Source organism: Macrobrachium nipponense, chromosome 45, assembly GCF_015104395.2.
Source record: "Macrobrachium nipponense isolate FS-2020 chromosome 45, ASM1510439v2, whole genome shotgun sequence".
NCBI classification, from domain to species: Eukaryota; Metazoa; Arthropoda; class Malacostraca; order Decapoda; family Palaemonidae; genus Macrobrachium; species Macrobrachium nipponense.
The window spans coordinates 21596431-21613806 of NC_061105.1; the positions used below are offsets into that span (position 1 = coordinate 21596431).

Consider the following 17376-nt stretch of genomic DNA (forward strand, 5'->3'; position numbering starts at 1 on the left):
GCTATTATCAATATTGCATCTTGGAAAAATATGCAAGCACAAGACTATAATGGACTATGATAAAGTAGCTCATCTATGTTCCAGCACTGTCTCAATGTCTTTTTCTAAGCCTGAAATGAATGCAAGATTTTAAATATGCATGGTGTCACCATTTAGTGTAATAAAATTCGTATTCAGATGTATCTGAAGTAAGATTATTGTTTAACCTCAAATTATGATTACACCTCACATTTGCAGCTACACAAAGTCGTGCATGTAACCCCAAGCCTGCAGCATTTGCACCTACCATGGCAACCAGACTTGCAGCCACATTTTGTAAGCTGTTCACCACTCTTTGCAATAGGGAGTTGGGTGTCCAGATGACTTGCCAGTCTTTGCCAATCTTTTCCATACCCTTGTCAGCTGGCCTCTATCCTTCTGGGTTGAGCAAAATTGCCTGATATACTGAACATTTGGTGTGTTGAAACCAAGCCACTCTGGTTGGAAGGATGGCTTCATATGGTTTCTGCTTTATGGCAAACAGGTCAAATATTGTGAACACAGCTCGACCTGTCATACATGAGGACCACAAACTTCTACAGAATCTTCAAATCACCACCCTTGATGGTTGGTGGTACTTGCTGAGTTTGGAAAAAACTGGAGTGGCCTCTGTAAAAAGGTCCCATGTCTGCCATGCTGTTTTCTTTTCTCTATTTCTAAAGGCTGCGACTGCACCACAACCTGTAAATGCAAAGAACGGCCTTCAATTGAACCACATTGTCGTACAGGTTTTGAATGCCAATCCTTTGAAGGCTCTGTTCTTAGCCAAATATGAACCAGCTGCTGCAGGCCAAAGCTTCGCAGAGTTGGGAGCACACTCAGGCCAATGACAGGGGCATCTGTGTCATTGTCTTTGACCACGATAGACTGATAGGCTTGCTTCCCTGTCCTGCAGCATATCTGGCATGGACAAAGTTGTGGCTGTCTGCCTCCTCGTGAGTCCAGTTCAATTAGATAAAGTGAGTGCCGAGTGCTTGGGTTCCCCAGGCCACAATAACCAAATCTGGTGCAAGCATCTGAGCAATCTTGTCTGCCAAGAAGTGAAACAGCTCTAACTGGTTGTCATTGTGCCTCAAGAAGTTTTGCCAGTTTGAAGGAATGGTGTTCCTTTCGGTCACCTTGTTTCCCTCCATGTCCCTTTTGGACCTTGTGTCTTCTTTCAGACTTGATGAACTACACACATCAAAGACAATATGTGTTGACTTGTATGCATTAGCATAGCCACTAATTCTTGGCAGAAAGTCAATGGCTGCATAGTCTGCAAAGGTTTTAGATCTTTTGGGTGGCAGGCCATGGACCAAAGCCAAACCATCAATGATGATGTCATCTGCCTCTGGCTTTTGGTACAGAAGTGAGATGTACTTCTCAAGTATGAAGGTAAGTTGGGACTTCTGATAGCTGCAAATCTTTCCACCCTCACTCAAAGATACTCGTGCTTAAAGAATTCCTGCAGGTTGCATTACCTGCTTTGACAGGAAATGACAGGAAATGAATAGCTTGGAGAAAAGCTGACTTTCTTCTTTCAGCTGTTTCATTTTTGATGATTCTATAACTTCTATAACAGGCTAATTTTAGGAGACAAAGTCAAGCCTGTTCTTCCTGATGGGCTCGTGGAAAGTTGCTGGATTATCACCCATGCCTTTCACAAATTCTTTGTACTGGGACTTTCCTTTCATTAAGTGAGTAAGAACAAGCTGAGCTGAGCTAGGATGAGCTACATCTTTGGAGTCCATTGATACAAATCTGCACTGTCTTCCTTGAAAGGGTTTCCCCAACTCTTCCAAGACCTGAGATAATTTCTGGACCCTTTCCAAGAATGTCTGCTGGGCCTGTGAAGTCTGCTTATGGTAAAAAAGTGATCATTAGCCTCTTTTATTTGTGCCTCACTTTCATAGAGGGACACCAGATGACACACCTCAGGGCCAGAGACCATCCATCTCCTCAGGGCTGATGGATTTTCAGTGAACCCAATGACTCCACATCACCCTTAATGACAGAATTTGCCTGTTCATGTGCTTGACCAAGAACAAACACTGAGAATTCGTGCTTGGTCTTATGTACAACAAAGTTGCCCTTATGAATTCATGAGCCAATGCTGGGTGCCTTCTTTCTAAATTATCTAGTCCCTCAGGTGAACAGGCATCCATTGCGCATAACTAGGTTTGTTATTGGTGAAAAAGTATGGGATCAGCTCCATTAATGCCTGACAGTAGCCTGAAGTTGGCATCACGGAATTATCTTATCAGAAGAAACACATTCAGCTCCATTGGCAGCACCAAATGCCAGAACTAAAATTGTGGACTTCGTTGGCTTTTGTTTTGACACCACTCCTCAAAGCCCAGTAAGTCTTCAATAACCTCTTCCTGTCCTGTGCAGTAACTATTGTAGGCAGACTTCAGCATCTTGTAAAGATTACAGGCTGTGACTTGGTGCATTTGTCGTGTCCTCTTAACACCTGAGAAAGAGTTAAAGGAATCTGCAGTGCCAGAGGAAGCAACGCCTGCATCCACAAAGGCACCAAGCCAACTATCGTCCTTGAGACATGGTTATTTAAGGTTTATAGCTACCATATTGGATGCCATAAACATTTCTTCATATATGCTGTATGAAATCTTTAACAGAAGTACATTTTACTTTTGCTTGGTGACTGCAAAAAATGTGCATGACAGAAAAAAAAATAAATAAAAGATAAAAACATGACCAGAGGCACACAAGTCCCATGTTAAAACCTTGACTAGTGGCCAACTTGAAAAACGGCAGCCGTTTTGGAATCTCGAGTAGACTCAAAGTAATTTTCAAAAAAGTGGCCTATGGAGAAGATATGTACCAAATTTCATGCTTGTATTATGAACTTTAGTATTTTAGTCAAAAAAGATTTTATCTGCCGCACTATAGGGTACTGATACACTTGGTTGCTTTTGGTGATAGCGTGAGACAAATTATAAATAGTACAATGTGTGCCATCATCTACAAATTCGCATGTTAAATATTTTTTTTAACAATAGCAACAGTCATACAATATTATCTTGAGTTTTGTTATGATGTATGATAATCGTAATTACAGTAAACTAAATTTGTAACAACAGGGTTCTGTACAGTAAATGAAGTAAAGCAAAAAGGCAACACATAATAATGTGCCAAGAAACACACACACGAACACACAAAATGGAAGAGGTACAGAGAATATCCCTTTGTTGATTCACTTTTTATTTGGTATGGATATCTCATCAGCTTACTAGCAGATGGTAGATAATGTGTGGGTGGGTAGTAAACACTCCTGATTTTTGTAAGCCTTCTTCCTACTGGGGGAACTTATACGTCATTGTATTTTTTTGTTTTACTTTTAATGGCTGATAGACATGATGTCATAGAAATACCTTATATGCTAATTAGCTAAATCCAGAATGCATGTTATCATTTACTTGTTTAAACTGTTTGCGAGTGCTGTGTTGACGCAATGCAATTTTCTGAGCACATGGCTTTCATTGCAGTACCTGCAACATTGAGGGTTTTGCTTGAGCTGTGCGTGGTGCTGTGTATTCTGTGTATGGTCCCTTCAACAGAAACTCAAAATTGTTGGCAGATTGGAGCAAGGTGGGGGTCTAGGTTATGTATCCTGGAGGAGTACAAGACTGTACTGTCAACCTTGCACGATATCAAGTGGTTCCAGGACCAACTGAAGATGTATCAGGTTGTTCCAAGACCAACTATAGAGATATGAGGTGGTTCCAGGACCAACTGAAGAGATATGAGGTGGTTCCAGGACCAACTGAAGAGATATGAGGTGGTTCCAGGACCAACTGAAGAGATATGAGGTGGTTCCAGGACCAACTGAAGAGATATGAGGTGGTTCCAGGACCAACTGAAGAGAGATCAGGTTGTTCCAGGACCAACTGAAGAGATATCAGATAGTTCCAAGACCAACTGAAGGAGTACGCGATGCATTTTGGTAAGGGCAGCGCACACAATCAAGTTCCAAAGAGAGAGTGTTTTTATATTGGTAGGTTTGTTATTACTTGTGTAAAATATATTTTGTGTAACATCATATTCTGTGTTGATTGTTTGTTTGTATGTTCTTACATTGCATAGAACCAGTGGTTATTCAGTAATGGTACCAACGGTTTTACGTAACTTCCGAACCACGTCGAGAGTGAACTTCTATTACCAGAAATATACATCTCTCGCACCTCAATGGAATCGAACTCGCAACCACCGAGGTGGCAGGCCAACACCATACTGATCACGCCACTAAGGCACTTATTCTGTGTTGAGTACGAGAGAATAAGAAAGGGTTTGCTTTTTTCAAGTGTATCTATAGAGTTTATTTTGTTACAAATACTGGAAAAAAGGTAGATAGTCGCTTTTTGCATCGTTTCCAGTTTAAAAGTGTAATAGCTGTTGTTCATAAGCATATTTCGTGTTTGCAGTTATGCAGTATTCACAAGATACGGGAGGAATGTTTTTTTTAACTCGTCTTGATTTGGATTTTGTCCTTCTCCAACAGGGCCTTGGCTCTATTAATCCGGATAATTGAGGGATTACTTATGTCTATCTGGAAGATGTTACCCTCCTCTATAATACTTTAAATGAACGTGTCATCTCACTTGATCCAGTTTAAATGGACTGTTAAGTAAAATGCTGAATATACAATAAAACCTAATTCATCAATGCAACTAAACTTCAAGAAGAGAACTTGAAAGTCTTAAGACTCAAGTGAATGTACGTATGCATGTATGTATATGTGTGATCTTCCTTTGGGCACCAAGTAGGATTAATTTTTGTCTTTACTTTTCATCCTTTCCACAAGTCTGTCTCACTTCACTGTTCAACTTCTTTAACATCATCTTTCCCTTCCATTAAAATCATCTTTACCTTCCAATGTTCAATCCTTATTCGGGAACTAATCCTTCTGGCTCCAAAGGATATACTACTGCTACTACTACTACTACTACTACTACTACTACTACTACTACTACTACTACTTCTACTAATACTAGTACCACTTATAATAATAATAATAATAATAATAATAATAATAATAATAATAATAATAATAATAATAATAATAATAAACCTACGAACATCCACGCAGAAAATCCACATCACAGGCCTCGCGACAACACCCATTTAATGTTACCCCTATTTGCATACATTTATTCAGTCCTAAATGCACGAACCAAATCCGTAACCCGACCGGCAAAGGCAAACACAGAGGAAGGAGAGAGAGAGAGAGAGAGAGAGAGAGAGAGAGAGAGAGAGAGAGAGAGAGAGAGAGAGAGAATCACTAGGTGGCTCAGAGGAACCCTGATAAAGACGAAGAAGTAACTGCGAGCGGAATATGGGTTGCTATTTAATCTCGGTACTTTGGCTCTTATGGGATTACTTCATCCTTTCTTATGAGCCTAGTGATGTCTCCGTGTCTACATAGGTCTATTACCTATATCTTTTGAGAATGATGGTGATACATTCGTTTTACGAAACAGAGCATCATTATTTATTGCTATTTGCTGCATTGTTATATTAATAGGTGTGTGCTGATGGAAACTGGCATCAAACAAGTATTTGTCCATGTTTAGTACTACAGGGAACTTCAGCACCTGTGCACTTTCATAACGAAGAGCTACCCCAGATATCTGTGTCCCCTCCCCCGAAAATGAATTCCAGTGCTCCGTCCTAGATCAGTGTCCAGCTCGTAGTATCGTGCCTTCCCCGTGTGGAAGATCTCTCTTCTGAATGAGCATAACCTTTGAACCCACATCCACTGACCTCATGGCTTTCTGGAAGCTGACGTGCTTCTGCGGCCTGTCGTCCAGGAAGACCTCGGGCGTGGTGACTTGGTGGAAGCGAGTGGTATGGCCCAGGTCAGGAGTGTTGGGCTGAGTGAATGCAGTCCTCCTGACGGTGTAACCTGGAATATAAATTAATAGGTAAACAAATAGTATATGAATAACGTCTGTTTGGTTGTGGTTATGGTTATGTCTGAATGTTCACGTTATCCCTTAATTAAAGGAACTGGTAAATGACAATGCAACTTTGTGTGTGGGGCGGGGGGCTGTGTCCAAGGTGTTTGGTTTCGGAGGAGGAGGAGGAGCAGCAGCAGCTTCAGCAGCAGCAGCAGCTTCAGCTTCAGCAGCAGAAGCAGCAGCAGCTTCAGCTTCAGCAGCAGAAGCAGCTTCAGCTTCAGCTTCAGCAGCAGAAGCAGAAGCAGCAGCAGCTTCAGCTTCAGCTTCAGCAGCAGAAGCAGCAGCAGCAGCAGCTTCAGCTTCAGCAGCAGCAGCAGCAGCTTCAGCTTCAGCAGCAGCTTCAGCTTCAGCAGCAGCGGCAGCAGCTTCAGCTTCAGCAGCGGCAGCAGCTTCAGCTTCAGCAGCAGCAGCAGTAGCTTCAGTTTCAGCAGCAGCAGCTTCAGCTTCAGCAGCAGAAGCAGCTTCAGCTTCAGCAGCAGCAGCAGCAGTAGCTTCAGCTCCAGCAGCAGCAGCTTCAGCTTCAGCAGCAGCAGCAGCAGCTTCAGCAGCAGCCTCAGCTTCCAAACTTCATGTTGAGAAGTTTATAATGATAAGTACCAATAATGGTCAAGATTTTCATCAACCATTAGGAGAGAGGCGGTAAAACGTCTGTGTATGGATTCCTTACGCACAGGCCTCAGAATACTTGTATTTTCAGTATCTGAGAAAGTGGCTGTGTCAGTTCACTCATCGTGTATGGATGGATTTGTACATATATTTGCTAGATGTGGTTTTCTTTGTACGAATATAAATTTTAAAAACATCCTTGCGCACGCGTAACGCAAGCATTAGAATCCCATTCCAGTTCTGCATTCCACTTTGATTTGTTAGCCCAGAGTGAAAGTAAATTTGGAATGCAATAAAATTCCAGACGGCACTGACCATTCACGATTGAGCGATTTATTCCAAATAGGCAAAAAAAGAAAAATAAATGAAAAATCGTTTTCTAAATTAATGAGAATTTAAATTCTTTATCAACTGGAACATTGGATATTCACCAATTTCGTGCGTATCTCTCTGCTAGACAAACATTAGGTTCAATGGGATGCATTCGAATAGACTGACAATGTCATTTACTTTCCGATGCTGTTTACAAATTGTTTGCAACTGCAATTAATGTCTGTGGTACTTTTACTATCATGACTCCACCTAGGCCTAATATTATATATATATATATATATATATATATATATATATATATATTATATATATATATATTAGTATATATATATAAACACACACACACATAAACGACCACTGACCTTCCCTATTAACAGCGTCATCCTGGTAAATTTCCGTGGAGTGGTATTCCCCTGAGGTAATGGCAAGTTGCGTGGGGCGTTGGCTGGGGTCCCCCCCAGTGGGGTCTTCGTTCAGGTAACTTTCGTAGGACGCGTTGCCCGCGTCCGATCGAGGGCGGGGTACTCGGCCACTCTGTGCAGGACAACGAAAAATTAGTTGATGTAATTCTGGTTAACCAGGGAGAGAGAGAGAGAGAGAGAGAGAGAGAGAGAGAGAATAACCTGTATCTATATGATACTAAAGGAAGCAGACAATTATTCCCCAGTATATTTATTATCATCACTACTCTTATTATTATTATTAGAAAGAGAGGGAAGCGATATATTCGCTTTTAATAGGAAGTAAACAGGCTACATTTTTAAGTAAAATATTTTATTGACTCGTATTTACCTTCAAAATGAATAAGCACCACAACTTCGTAATTCTCATTTATTATTTAAAACATTCACCTGTTGTTTACTTACCCCCACGTCATTTCCATAATCTATCCAGATATCTAGTTACTTTGCAACCTACTTAACGAGTTACTCATCTCGATCCTCAGACACTATAAAGAACAGTAGTAAGCCCTTTCCACCTCATTTTCACTTAGTTCTTCTCTTCTTCTGGTACTATACATAAACTGCCATACCGGTTGACTAACAATGTTTGTGAATTTCGAAATAATATCGACTCCAGAAGTGTTAATGAAATTCAGCCTACGAGACAGGGGGTGCCTTAAAAGAACCACTCCTTTTCTTACCGGAAATCTGGCAACTAAGAAAATAAATAAATAAAATAGAGAGAGACAGGAAGGTAAGGTAAGGGAGTTTAGAAGAGAAAGACAGGATGGGGAGGAGAAATAGTTGTTAACCAGGAAAAGTTTAAGAGATTATGTAAGGAAAATAACTTTTGATTTCATCCTCATGTCAAAAACGAACGCACCTAATGGACACTAAATAGGCTATAAATGAATACTCATATGGACGTCGTCTTGATTTAATGTTTATGATATTACATTTTTCTTACACCTCTCATTTCATGAGGAATGTACAATGATATACCTGAAATAATTTGCATTTCATGTGCAGTTGACGACTGTGTAATTGTCGTGCTTTTGTCCAATGTGGCGCCCAGGATTACATAATGCTATACATACACACACACACACACACACACACACACACACACATATATATATATATATATATATATATATATATATATATATATATCATACTTCATACTATAATGGGTGTAATGTCTGTCTGTCTGTCACTCAACCACGGCCAAACGGCTGGTCAGATGGGCATGAAACTTGGCAGGGTTATGGTCGGGACCCCTAAGATGGTTTGTAATGGGGTTTCATCCAACCTACCCCCCTCCTTTGTAGGGGGTGGGGGTGAGAAGGGATTCCCTGAAACGGAGCTGTTTCTGGCCGTGAAACGAGGCTGGTTATTCCCGTAGACTTAGTTACTTTACGATTTTTCATACATAATTTCTGTACAACTTCCCCGGAGAAAGTCGCGAATATTTCAGCTCGGACACAATAGCAGATGAAAATTATCATCAATATCCGCAAGATTTTTTGAATAACTTAAATCCATCGGGTCTGCCAGTGCACAAAATAACGTTCAAGAAGTACTGCCCAGTAATGTTGCTTCGGAATTTCGATCCTGCCAATGGACATAATAAAAAGGAAACTGACAAGTTCCTACTTTCTACTCTTTTTTGGAAGACACAGGATCATAAGAGCATTTATAAGTAGACATAACGCACTGACATACAAGTTGCGTCTTTGCAGTAAAATAATGTAAAGAAATATACTTTATTATTCGTATCCACTGTGCCAAGAGTAATTGTAACAAAGTAATGACAAAGAAAAAGAAGAAACGAAAAACCAATTCAAAATGATCCCTGTTCCGTTAAATGAAAGTCATCGACGAGAGAGAGAGAGAGAGAGAGAGAGAGAGAGAGAGCATTTAACGACATTAATGCACTACAATTTTATAATTTTATCTTGCTATCGAAAAATGAGAGAGAGAAAGAGAGAGGAGATAATTTGTGATTTGAGAGCTAAGTAATCCGATAATCCCATCACCGTCTCGTTACTTGACTTACATTGAGAGAGAGAGAGAGAGAGAGAATATCATTAAAAGAGGGGAAACAACAATGAATAAGAATTTCTCCGCGTTCAGTGATCGTCCCTTGAATTACATTACGAGAGAGAGAGAGAGAGAGAGAGAGAGAGAGAGAGAGAGAGAGAGAGACTATTCGTGTAATCGCCCTTATTTTTAATATTGCTGAACAAGTAGCTACATATAAATTTTCACTTCACTTATAATGATAATAATAATAATAATAATAATAATAAATAATCAATAATTCAATCAATAATAAATTCCATAGTATTTGCGTTACACGCTTTCTTTCAATTCCCTTGGCTTATACATATCTGCAGTTGTCCAGGGAAGAAGTTATCCCGGCAACATTTGGTCGCCGTGTGTGTGAGAGAGAGAGAGAGAGAGAGAGAGAGAGAGAGAGAGAGAGAGAGAGAGAGCAGCTGCGTACTTGGTTTTAAGTGCGCCCCCATAAAAAAAGTCATAACAACTAACTTTAGCATACATACAATATGCATCCTTATCTCACAAAGCCTCCACAATAAGAATGTACTGTTAACGTAGCGTTCTCTCTCTCTCTCTCTCTCTCTCTCTCTCTCTCTCTCTCTCTCTCTCTCTCTCATTCATTCTTTCCTTTCTACAATTTCTCCTCCACTTGAATCGTAATGGATGATTTTTCCCATTTTTCCAAGAATAATTCCACTTCCTGCAAATGCCACGCCATTAACCAATTTTTCCCCACATTGGAAAAATGAATTATTTTTTTCTTTCGTCAACAGACAAGTCCCCTGGAATTTGAAGTAAAGTTCGTTCGCTAAAAATTATGTTCGCAATTGCTGAAGAGTCACAGTGCACACTAGAATTTTTTTTAACGAACTGAAGTCTCTCTCTCTCTCTCTCTCTCTCTCTCTCTCTCTCTCTCTCTCTTCTCTCCATAATATACACACAGACAGACACGTATATACACAGTATGCAGTATGTTTGTGTGTACTTATTATATATATACATATATATATATATTAATAATTATATATATATATATATATATAATATCATATTATATATATATATATATCTATCTATAATCCATGTGTGTAATATATCTATAAAATATATATTACTATGTTATATATATATATATATATATATATATATATATATATATATATATATATATATATATATATATATATATATATATATATAATTCTTATATGTTGTTGCTTTCGTAATGCATATCATCCTCTTCTTAACTGTATGAAGTGTTGTAAAATTGTTTGCAATATTTTCAGATTCCTTATTTTGCTTAGAGTTAGTATGTTCTAATAATGTATGTTCAGATTTTGTATAACATAATTTAAAAGTTAAGAATAACATAGAATGTGAGAAGAAAGAGAAAGTGGCATTGTCTGTTCGAGGCAGGAAAATCACCACTTGAGGCCGTGTGGTTCCAATTTCTTTCTTTTTTTATTTTTGGCTTGTTTCAGAATAGTGCCTTTGTTGAGGAATCACGTGAAGGATTGCATCAACTTTCGTAAGCTTAAAACGTTTCACATACGTCTGATACCCTTTATTTCATATAAGTAGTTAAGAGATGTTTTTGTGTTGAAAACTATCTAACATTACTGTTAAATTAACTCTTATACCTCTTGATTTGTCAAAGGAGAATTCGTTGACTCGTAAGTAGCTTAAATTTTGAAGTGGAAACTTTGTGACGTCACTCAAGGAAATGACGAAACCTGATTTCATTCGAGAAAATTCTATAATGTTATTTTTTACTTTTATTGTCTTAAATCATGTAATAATAAATGTTATTTATGATTGTAAGCCCACTTTCTCTCTACTCATTGTTTTGAAAGAGAATTTTTACATTATTAGCCATCTTTCGTTCCCAAAATCGTTCACCCAATCATTTTAGGGCGAGATACACTGATCAGTTGCCTTATGAAGAGAGAGCAGATAATTTATTCTGAGCTTTGAACCCGTGGTATAAGGAGATCATTATCTCTCTCTCTCTCTCTCTCTCTCTCTCTCTCTCTCTCTCTCTCTCTCTCTCTCTCTCTCCTGCGCGAGAGAATTTTGATTTATCATTAACGTGAAGATTTTATACTAAGTGATTGGTTACTCATAAATTTTAGAATTCGTGTTTCTTAGATTTGATTAATATTGTTTTGTGCTTATTGTGGAATCTGAACAAATATTGTACAGGTGTGTAACGGCGCTTTTCTTTTTTGGAACATAATTGGTACCAGGGTAATGAGTTATTACAAGTTTAAAATTGCAACTTTAAAACAGATTTACAGTGATTTGCTGAAACTTAAAAACATATTTGCAGTGGTTTAGTGGAACTATTTAATTTTTTACACATTGCAAATTTTTATGTTCTGTGTTTATTTCTTTTGAAGTGATTTTTTGTGCATTTATCCATTTGTCTTATTGACATGTGTTTTTTTATATATTCTGTGTGATTAATGTTTTCTTGGAGTGTTTTGCAATTTTGGTATTTTCCAAATTTTTCTGTGTTTTCATTTACATTCATAATTTGATTAACTTAATTGTTTTCATTAATTAATTGTTGCATACTTACTTGAATTTAACACTTGTGAATTAATTTGCATTTACTTAGAATTCTTTTCAAGTTTTATTATTGTTTAGCAATTAGAATTTCAATTGAATAATTTAATTCCTTGATTAATTAATTTTCTTAATTTTTGTAATAAATTAATTTTGATTTAATTTTACTTAATAATTAATTCAAGAATTAATTAAACTTAGTGTTGTTTTCAAGTAACAGTAAATTTCCTTGAGATTGGGAATTTCACTTATAAATTTTTGCGTTTGATAATAAATTTTTGAATTTAAACTTTTTATGAGGGTTTTACCTATTTTTCACTAGTATATTTAATTTTGTTTCGGTAGAAATATAGAGTGGCAATTGGGCTGTTTTCCTTCAATTTAATTGAAGTGAGTTAAAACCAGGGAAGTACTTAGACTTTTAAAATCAGGGAAATACTTAAGACTTAAAGTTGTTGATGGAGTGATGCCCTTTAATTAATTTAATCACATATAAGATTACCTCACACCTGTTTTAATGAACTGAGTCTGAATTTCTGCAATATTGGTAAGTTGTATTTTACCTGTGATGAAGGTTCAGGTGTCTGGCTGTTGCGAGTTAATTATTTCATGGTTGGTAACTGTAGTGACCAGACACTTGGCACTTCGTTACAATATATATATATATATAAATATAATATATATAATATAATATATGTTATATATAATATATATATATATATATATATATATTTAATTATATTATATATATATTATATATATAATAATAAATACACATATATATGCCGTCTTATCCTAACATTGTACCACTGTTATCCTAACCAATGAATTTCGTTACGATATGTATGCAAATTAATCCATGAAAGCTTGCCGTTTAGAAAAACATCACCAACCCACCCCCACCCCCGATTCCCGTGCCAAGCTCCACGATCTTTGAGCAATTCGTCTGCTTCATTAATCGAAGAAATAATGACCATCAGAAGAAGTCTCCCTGCAGTTATGAGAAAATCAAGGCACCTGTTGGCAAGCGAGCTTGACAGCTCCGATTTCTGTTACACTCCTTGTTCTTAATTCAGTTTCGCGTAAGTATTCACTATAATAGTCCTAGTTCCATTGAGTAGGACATGGTTCCTCCTCCTCCTCCTCCTCCTCCTCCTCCTCCTCTCAGGTAGCTTCGTTACACCTTTCAGAACACCTCCTTTCTCATTTACTCTGTGGACATCAGTAATCCTCGGATTCCATGTTTCATGCAATGTATATTTTTACATTATAACTGGGCTACCCAGTGAATAAAACTCGTTGCCTAGTAAGAAGAATTTTGTAAGAAGAATTTTTAACTACTGGGTGACTAGGCAAATCCCCAAAACTGACAGGAATTATTATCAAAATGAAATTAATGTCTTTATTATTCATACCTTACTCATCGATAAATTCCCCCATCATTCAACCTGTATACAACAGTTGTAATAAATTCATTTTTGTGAGGGAGGGCAAGAGAAGGGCGAAGGTTGGCTATCAGTTTATTTTATTTATTATTATTTTTTTTCTGTGGTATGGTTTGGATGAAGTTAACCTCTTTTAATCATGAAACTTTGATAATGGAAATGTGTTCTGTTGCCTTCACATCGCACTAAAAGTATTGGCTTCCGGGCCCCACATAGGGAGCGCTCACATCAGACAGACCCCTTAGCTTTACACCTTGCACCTACGGCGCTCGGCAATATTTGGTACCGAGTATTCCCCATATCACAAATCATAATATCCATCTGGTCGCTCAGTGAAATTTCCTTAAATGTGCTCTAGTTTCATGACTAACTCAGGCCCGTACCCAGAGTTTTTTTTTTTTTTTTGTTTTTTTTTATGGGGGGGGGGGGGGGGGGGGATTGGCGGTTAGTTTTTCCCAGTACTGGACCTTTTCTTCAATAAATGTCATTGCATGTATTGGTATGTACAAGATGAAATACCTGAAAATGTTATTTTAGTTATATTAAGAAAAATTGGGTATGTGGTCTATACAATTCAACACGACTAGATGTTTATTAAAAATACTGACTTTTATAAACAGAAAATATGGACTTCCAGAAAATTTTTTGGGTCGACCCCTCCCCCTACCCCTCGGTACAGGCCCGTTTAGACTTTCTATTGACAAGGTTTGTAACTCTCTTTCCGCTTCTGTTTTCCCCAGAGTTTAGTCGGTTAAGTCTTATTTCTTTTCTTGTCCCCTTCTGGTATGGGCTCGACAGGAGCACTATTTTTTTTTTTTTTTATTCTCGCTAGTTGCACTTGAAAGCAGTAGTTTTATTGTATCTAAATCACGAAAGAGTAAGAAAGAAAATCAATACTTTTCACATTAAATTACCAAGTATTCATCTTCCCTACGAATTCGTCCTACCTTGCGGAGTGACAGTGAACAAATCATCCAGTCGGTGATACGGAGGGCCATTTAACTCGGGCTAACAATACACGGCGCCACATATTTCATTTCTCCAATCCATTTCTCTTTAGCAAATAACAGATGGCGCCGCATCATTTATGATGCGCCCCTGTTTCTTTTACAAAGTAATAGAGGGCGCTCTCTACTTCGCTACGCTCGTTCATTTCTCTCTCTCACATTCATAACAGAACGGCGTCCATTCTCCTTCCATCTTAGGAACATAATCTAGGCCTCTCCTCTCCTCCCATTAACGCTCCATTCTTCCCATGAAAGGAAGAGCTATCATCCTACTACATTCCCTCTGCCTACTTTCCTCTTACATAACTTCCACAATCTAAAACACCCATTCGAACAAAGTCCAGCCAGAGCGAGCTTTCGGCTGGGCGAGGTCCCGTCCCCAAGCGCATTGCATTGGCTTATTCGTCAACCCTGCGTTCGGATGGATGAATTGTAACTTCGAAGGTTCTTCTCTGCATTGATTCCCGAAGGTTCAGAGACGTCGATAAACCGATACGCCGTTTGAGGAATTGTTGACGAGGCCAAGGGTGAAACATTTCAAGGATGATGTCCCTTCGAGTCCCGTTTTTTATACTCTGTTTTAAGACCTGTCTTTTCAAAAGAGAACGGGATCACACTAACTCGGCAGAGACTAACTTACATTACTGGTCTTTAAGGAAAAGGAAACGAGATGGACTTACGGGAAATGTACGTACATGACATTCAGGACACAAAAAGAGGAAAAAAATATATGAATAAAATGGTCGTAATTCTAGAATATTGACGTACCACCACAAGTAATTGAATATTATTTAAACATATATTTTCAAAACAAGAGTACAAATGGGCGCATAGCCAAAAGCCCTTACCAAGCCCAAACGAGGACCAGAAAAAACGAAGAGCGCGAGGGAGCAGTATCGGATATATTAGGGAAGAGGAAATAAGCATAAATTTAGAGGGACTTGACAGCTAATTATTCGTAAAATTAAAGAAAAAATCCCTCGTTATGTCACCAATCTTCGTAAAAGAAAAGGGGGGGATGGAGCAAATAGTGAAATTTCTCTTCACGGAACGGGAAATTGCAGGGGGAAATGGTTCCATCCGAGTAGTACCAACTCAGAGGCGGGGTTTACAAGGGACAAATTTTAACAGATAATTAATTCCACGGTCCTATAATTACCCTTTAACGACTCGTTCCTTACAGCGACTACTACAGTTTCTCTTCCTCTCCTTCATTCGCTCGACGTAAGATGCACAGGAGTTTTTTTTTTTTTTTTTGTTTTTTTTTTTTTTTTTTTTTCTTTTTGAGAAAATAAATCTCTTCCCATTCTTTCTTTCTTAAAGAGTTCTCCCCAACCATCCGCCCCTTTCTCTCTCTCTCTCTCTCTCTCTCTCTCTCTCTCTCTCTCTCTCTATAATATGTTCATACATGTATATGTATAATATACATATATACAACAATACACACACACGCGCGCGCTAAACAGTAGTTTTTCGTTTGGGTCAACAGTTGCGATTCGTGTCATACCCAGGATCCTGGTCATACCCAAGATCTTGGTCATACCCGTGTCATACCTACACATTTTTACTAAATACCTTTCAATGGAGTATACTCAGAATGGTTAAGGAGAGCAAAGGATGTTAATGCTGTGGCATAAGAGAAAGGGTCGTGAAAGAAATGTAAATTATAAAAAAATTTGGAAATATTTATAAGAGGACAAAACTGAAAGTTCACAAAACTTGTCCATTCAAGAATATTGATATACACTAACACACAGTTTTAAGACTATTTAAGCTTCTAAGTTATCACAAAGTATTTGCGTAGAAATCTGTCGTCAATAAGATTTACAGGAAAAGAGTGGAGCTAATCATATTGGTAAATGCAGCTGTCGCAAATATCTTGTAATAGTCTTAATCGTTAGCTATCTCTCAACTAGTACTCTTTTCGTTCATCTATTATTTAATTTTCAACCTTTCATCCCATAGCGACCATGTGCCCAGAACAAAGGACACAGTTCCTCACTGGACGAATGGTTTTCGCGCTCGCCTGCCAATCCGGTGGTCCGAAGTTCGATTCCCGGCTCTACCAACGCGGAATCAAAGGAATTTATTTCTGGTGATAGGAATCAATTTCTCGATATAGTGTGGTTCGGATCCCACAATAAGCTGTAGGTCCCGTTGCTAGATGACCAAATGGTTCCTAGTCACGTAAAAATATCTAATCCTTTCGGCCAGCTCTAGGAGAGCTGTTCATCAGCTCAGTGTTCTGGTAAAACGAAGATATACTTATCTTTTTTAACAAAGACCACACTATTCAAACAACTTAGGCTTTCTGGTGCAGCAAAGAGAGATAATTGTAAATTGAGGGTAAACCGGGGTCATCATTAATGTTAAACTTGTCTGTCGATCACACAACAACCAACCCCCCCCCCCCCCCCCCCCCCCCCCCCCCCCCTACCCGCCCCCACAAGACCTCACTGACTTAGTAGTTCCATCAGCTATGACTCACAGACACATGAAACTTCTGTGCCACTGGGTCATTCAGTACCAATCAGCCACAAGCTAATGTTCTATTGATGAATTTATATATACTTACTGTGCTCAAATCACATCATGTATCATATAAATGAACTGAATTTATGTCTATGTTTAACGGCAAAGAGGAGGAGACTTCTTTAGCCGACTTGCTATGCGTAATTTATCTAATTGTCCAGGACAGTATTAAATGACAGAATGGATCTGTGACCTCCCTTGTCTTCTTGAGTGTTTATTCTGTACAGATAAATCCCAGACATTTTCTGAACCACGAATAGTCTTATTCCCCTGTGTTCGTTAAAGTCAATCAAGAACTTAGTAATTTTTTTGGTCAGAGTAAAAAAATTAAATTAAACTGACAAAGAGAAACTTATAAAAGTTAAGGCAGTCATTC

At 38.2% G+C, this 17376-nt stretch overlaps 1 protein-coding gene across 1 annotated transcript in view; it reads right to left on the reverse strand.

Annotated features, from left to right (window-relative positions):
• The window catches only part of LOC135214193 (uncharacterized), a 663437-nt gene that overhangs the window by 95801 nt on the left and 550260 nt on the right, over positions 1–17376 (reverse strand). Inside the window, exons 5-6 of the mRNA XM_064248261.1 lie at positions 7304–7475; positions 5806–5947 (exon numbers count right to left, since the gene is read on the reverse strand). Of these exons, the coding sequence (XP_064104331.1) occupies positions 5806–5947; positions 7304–7475 (314 nt within the window). The remainder of the gene's footprint in view (positions 1–5805; positions 5948–7303; positions 7476–17376) is intronic.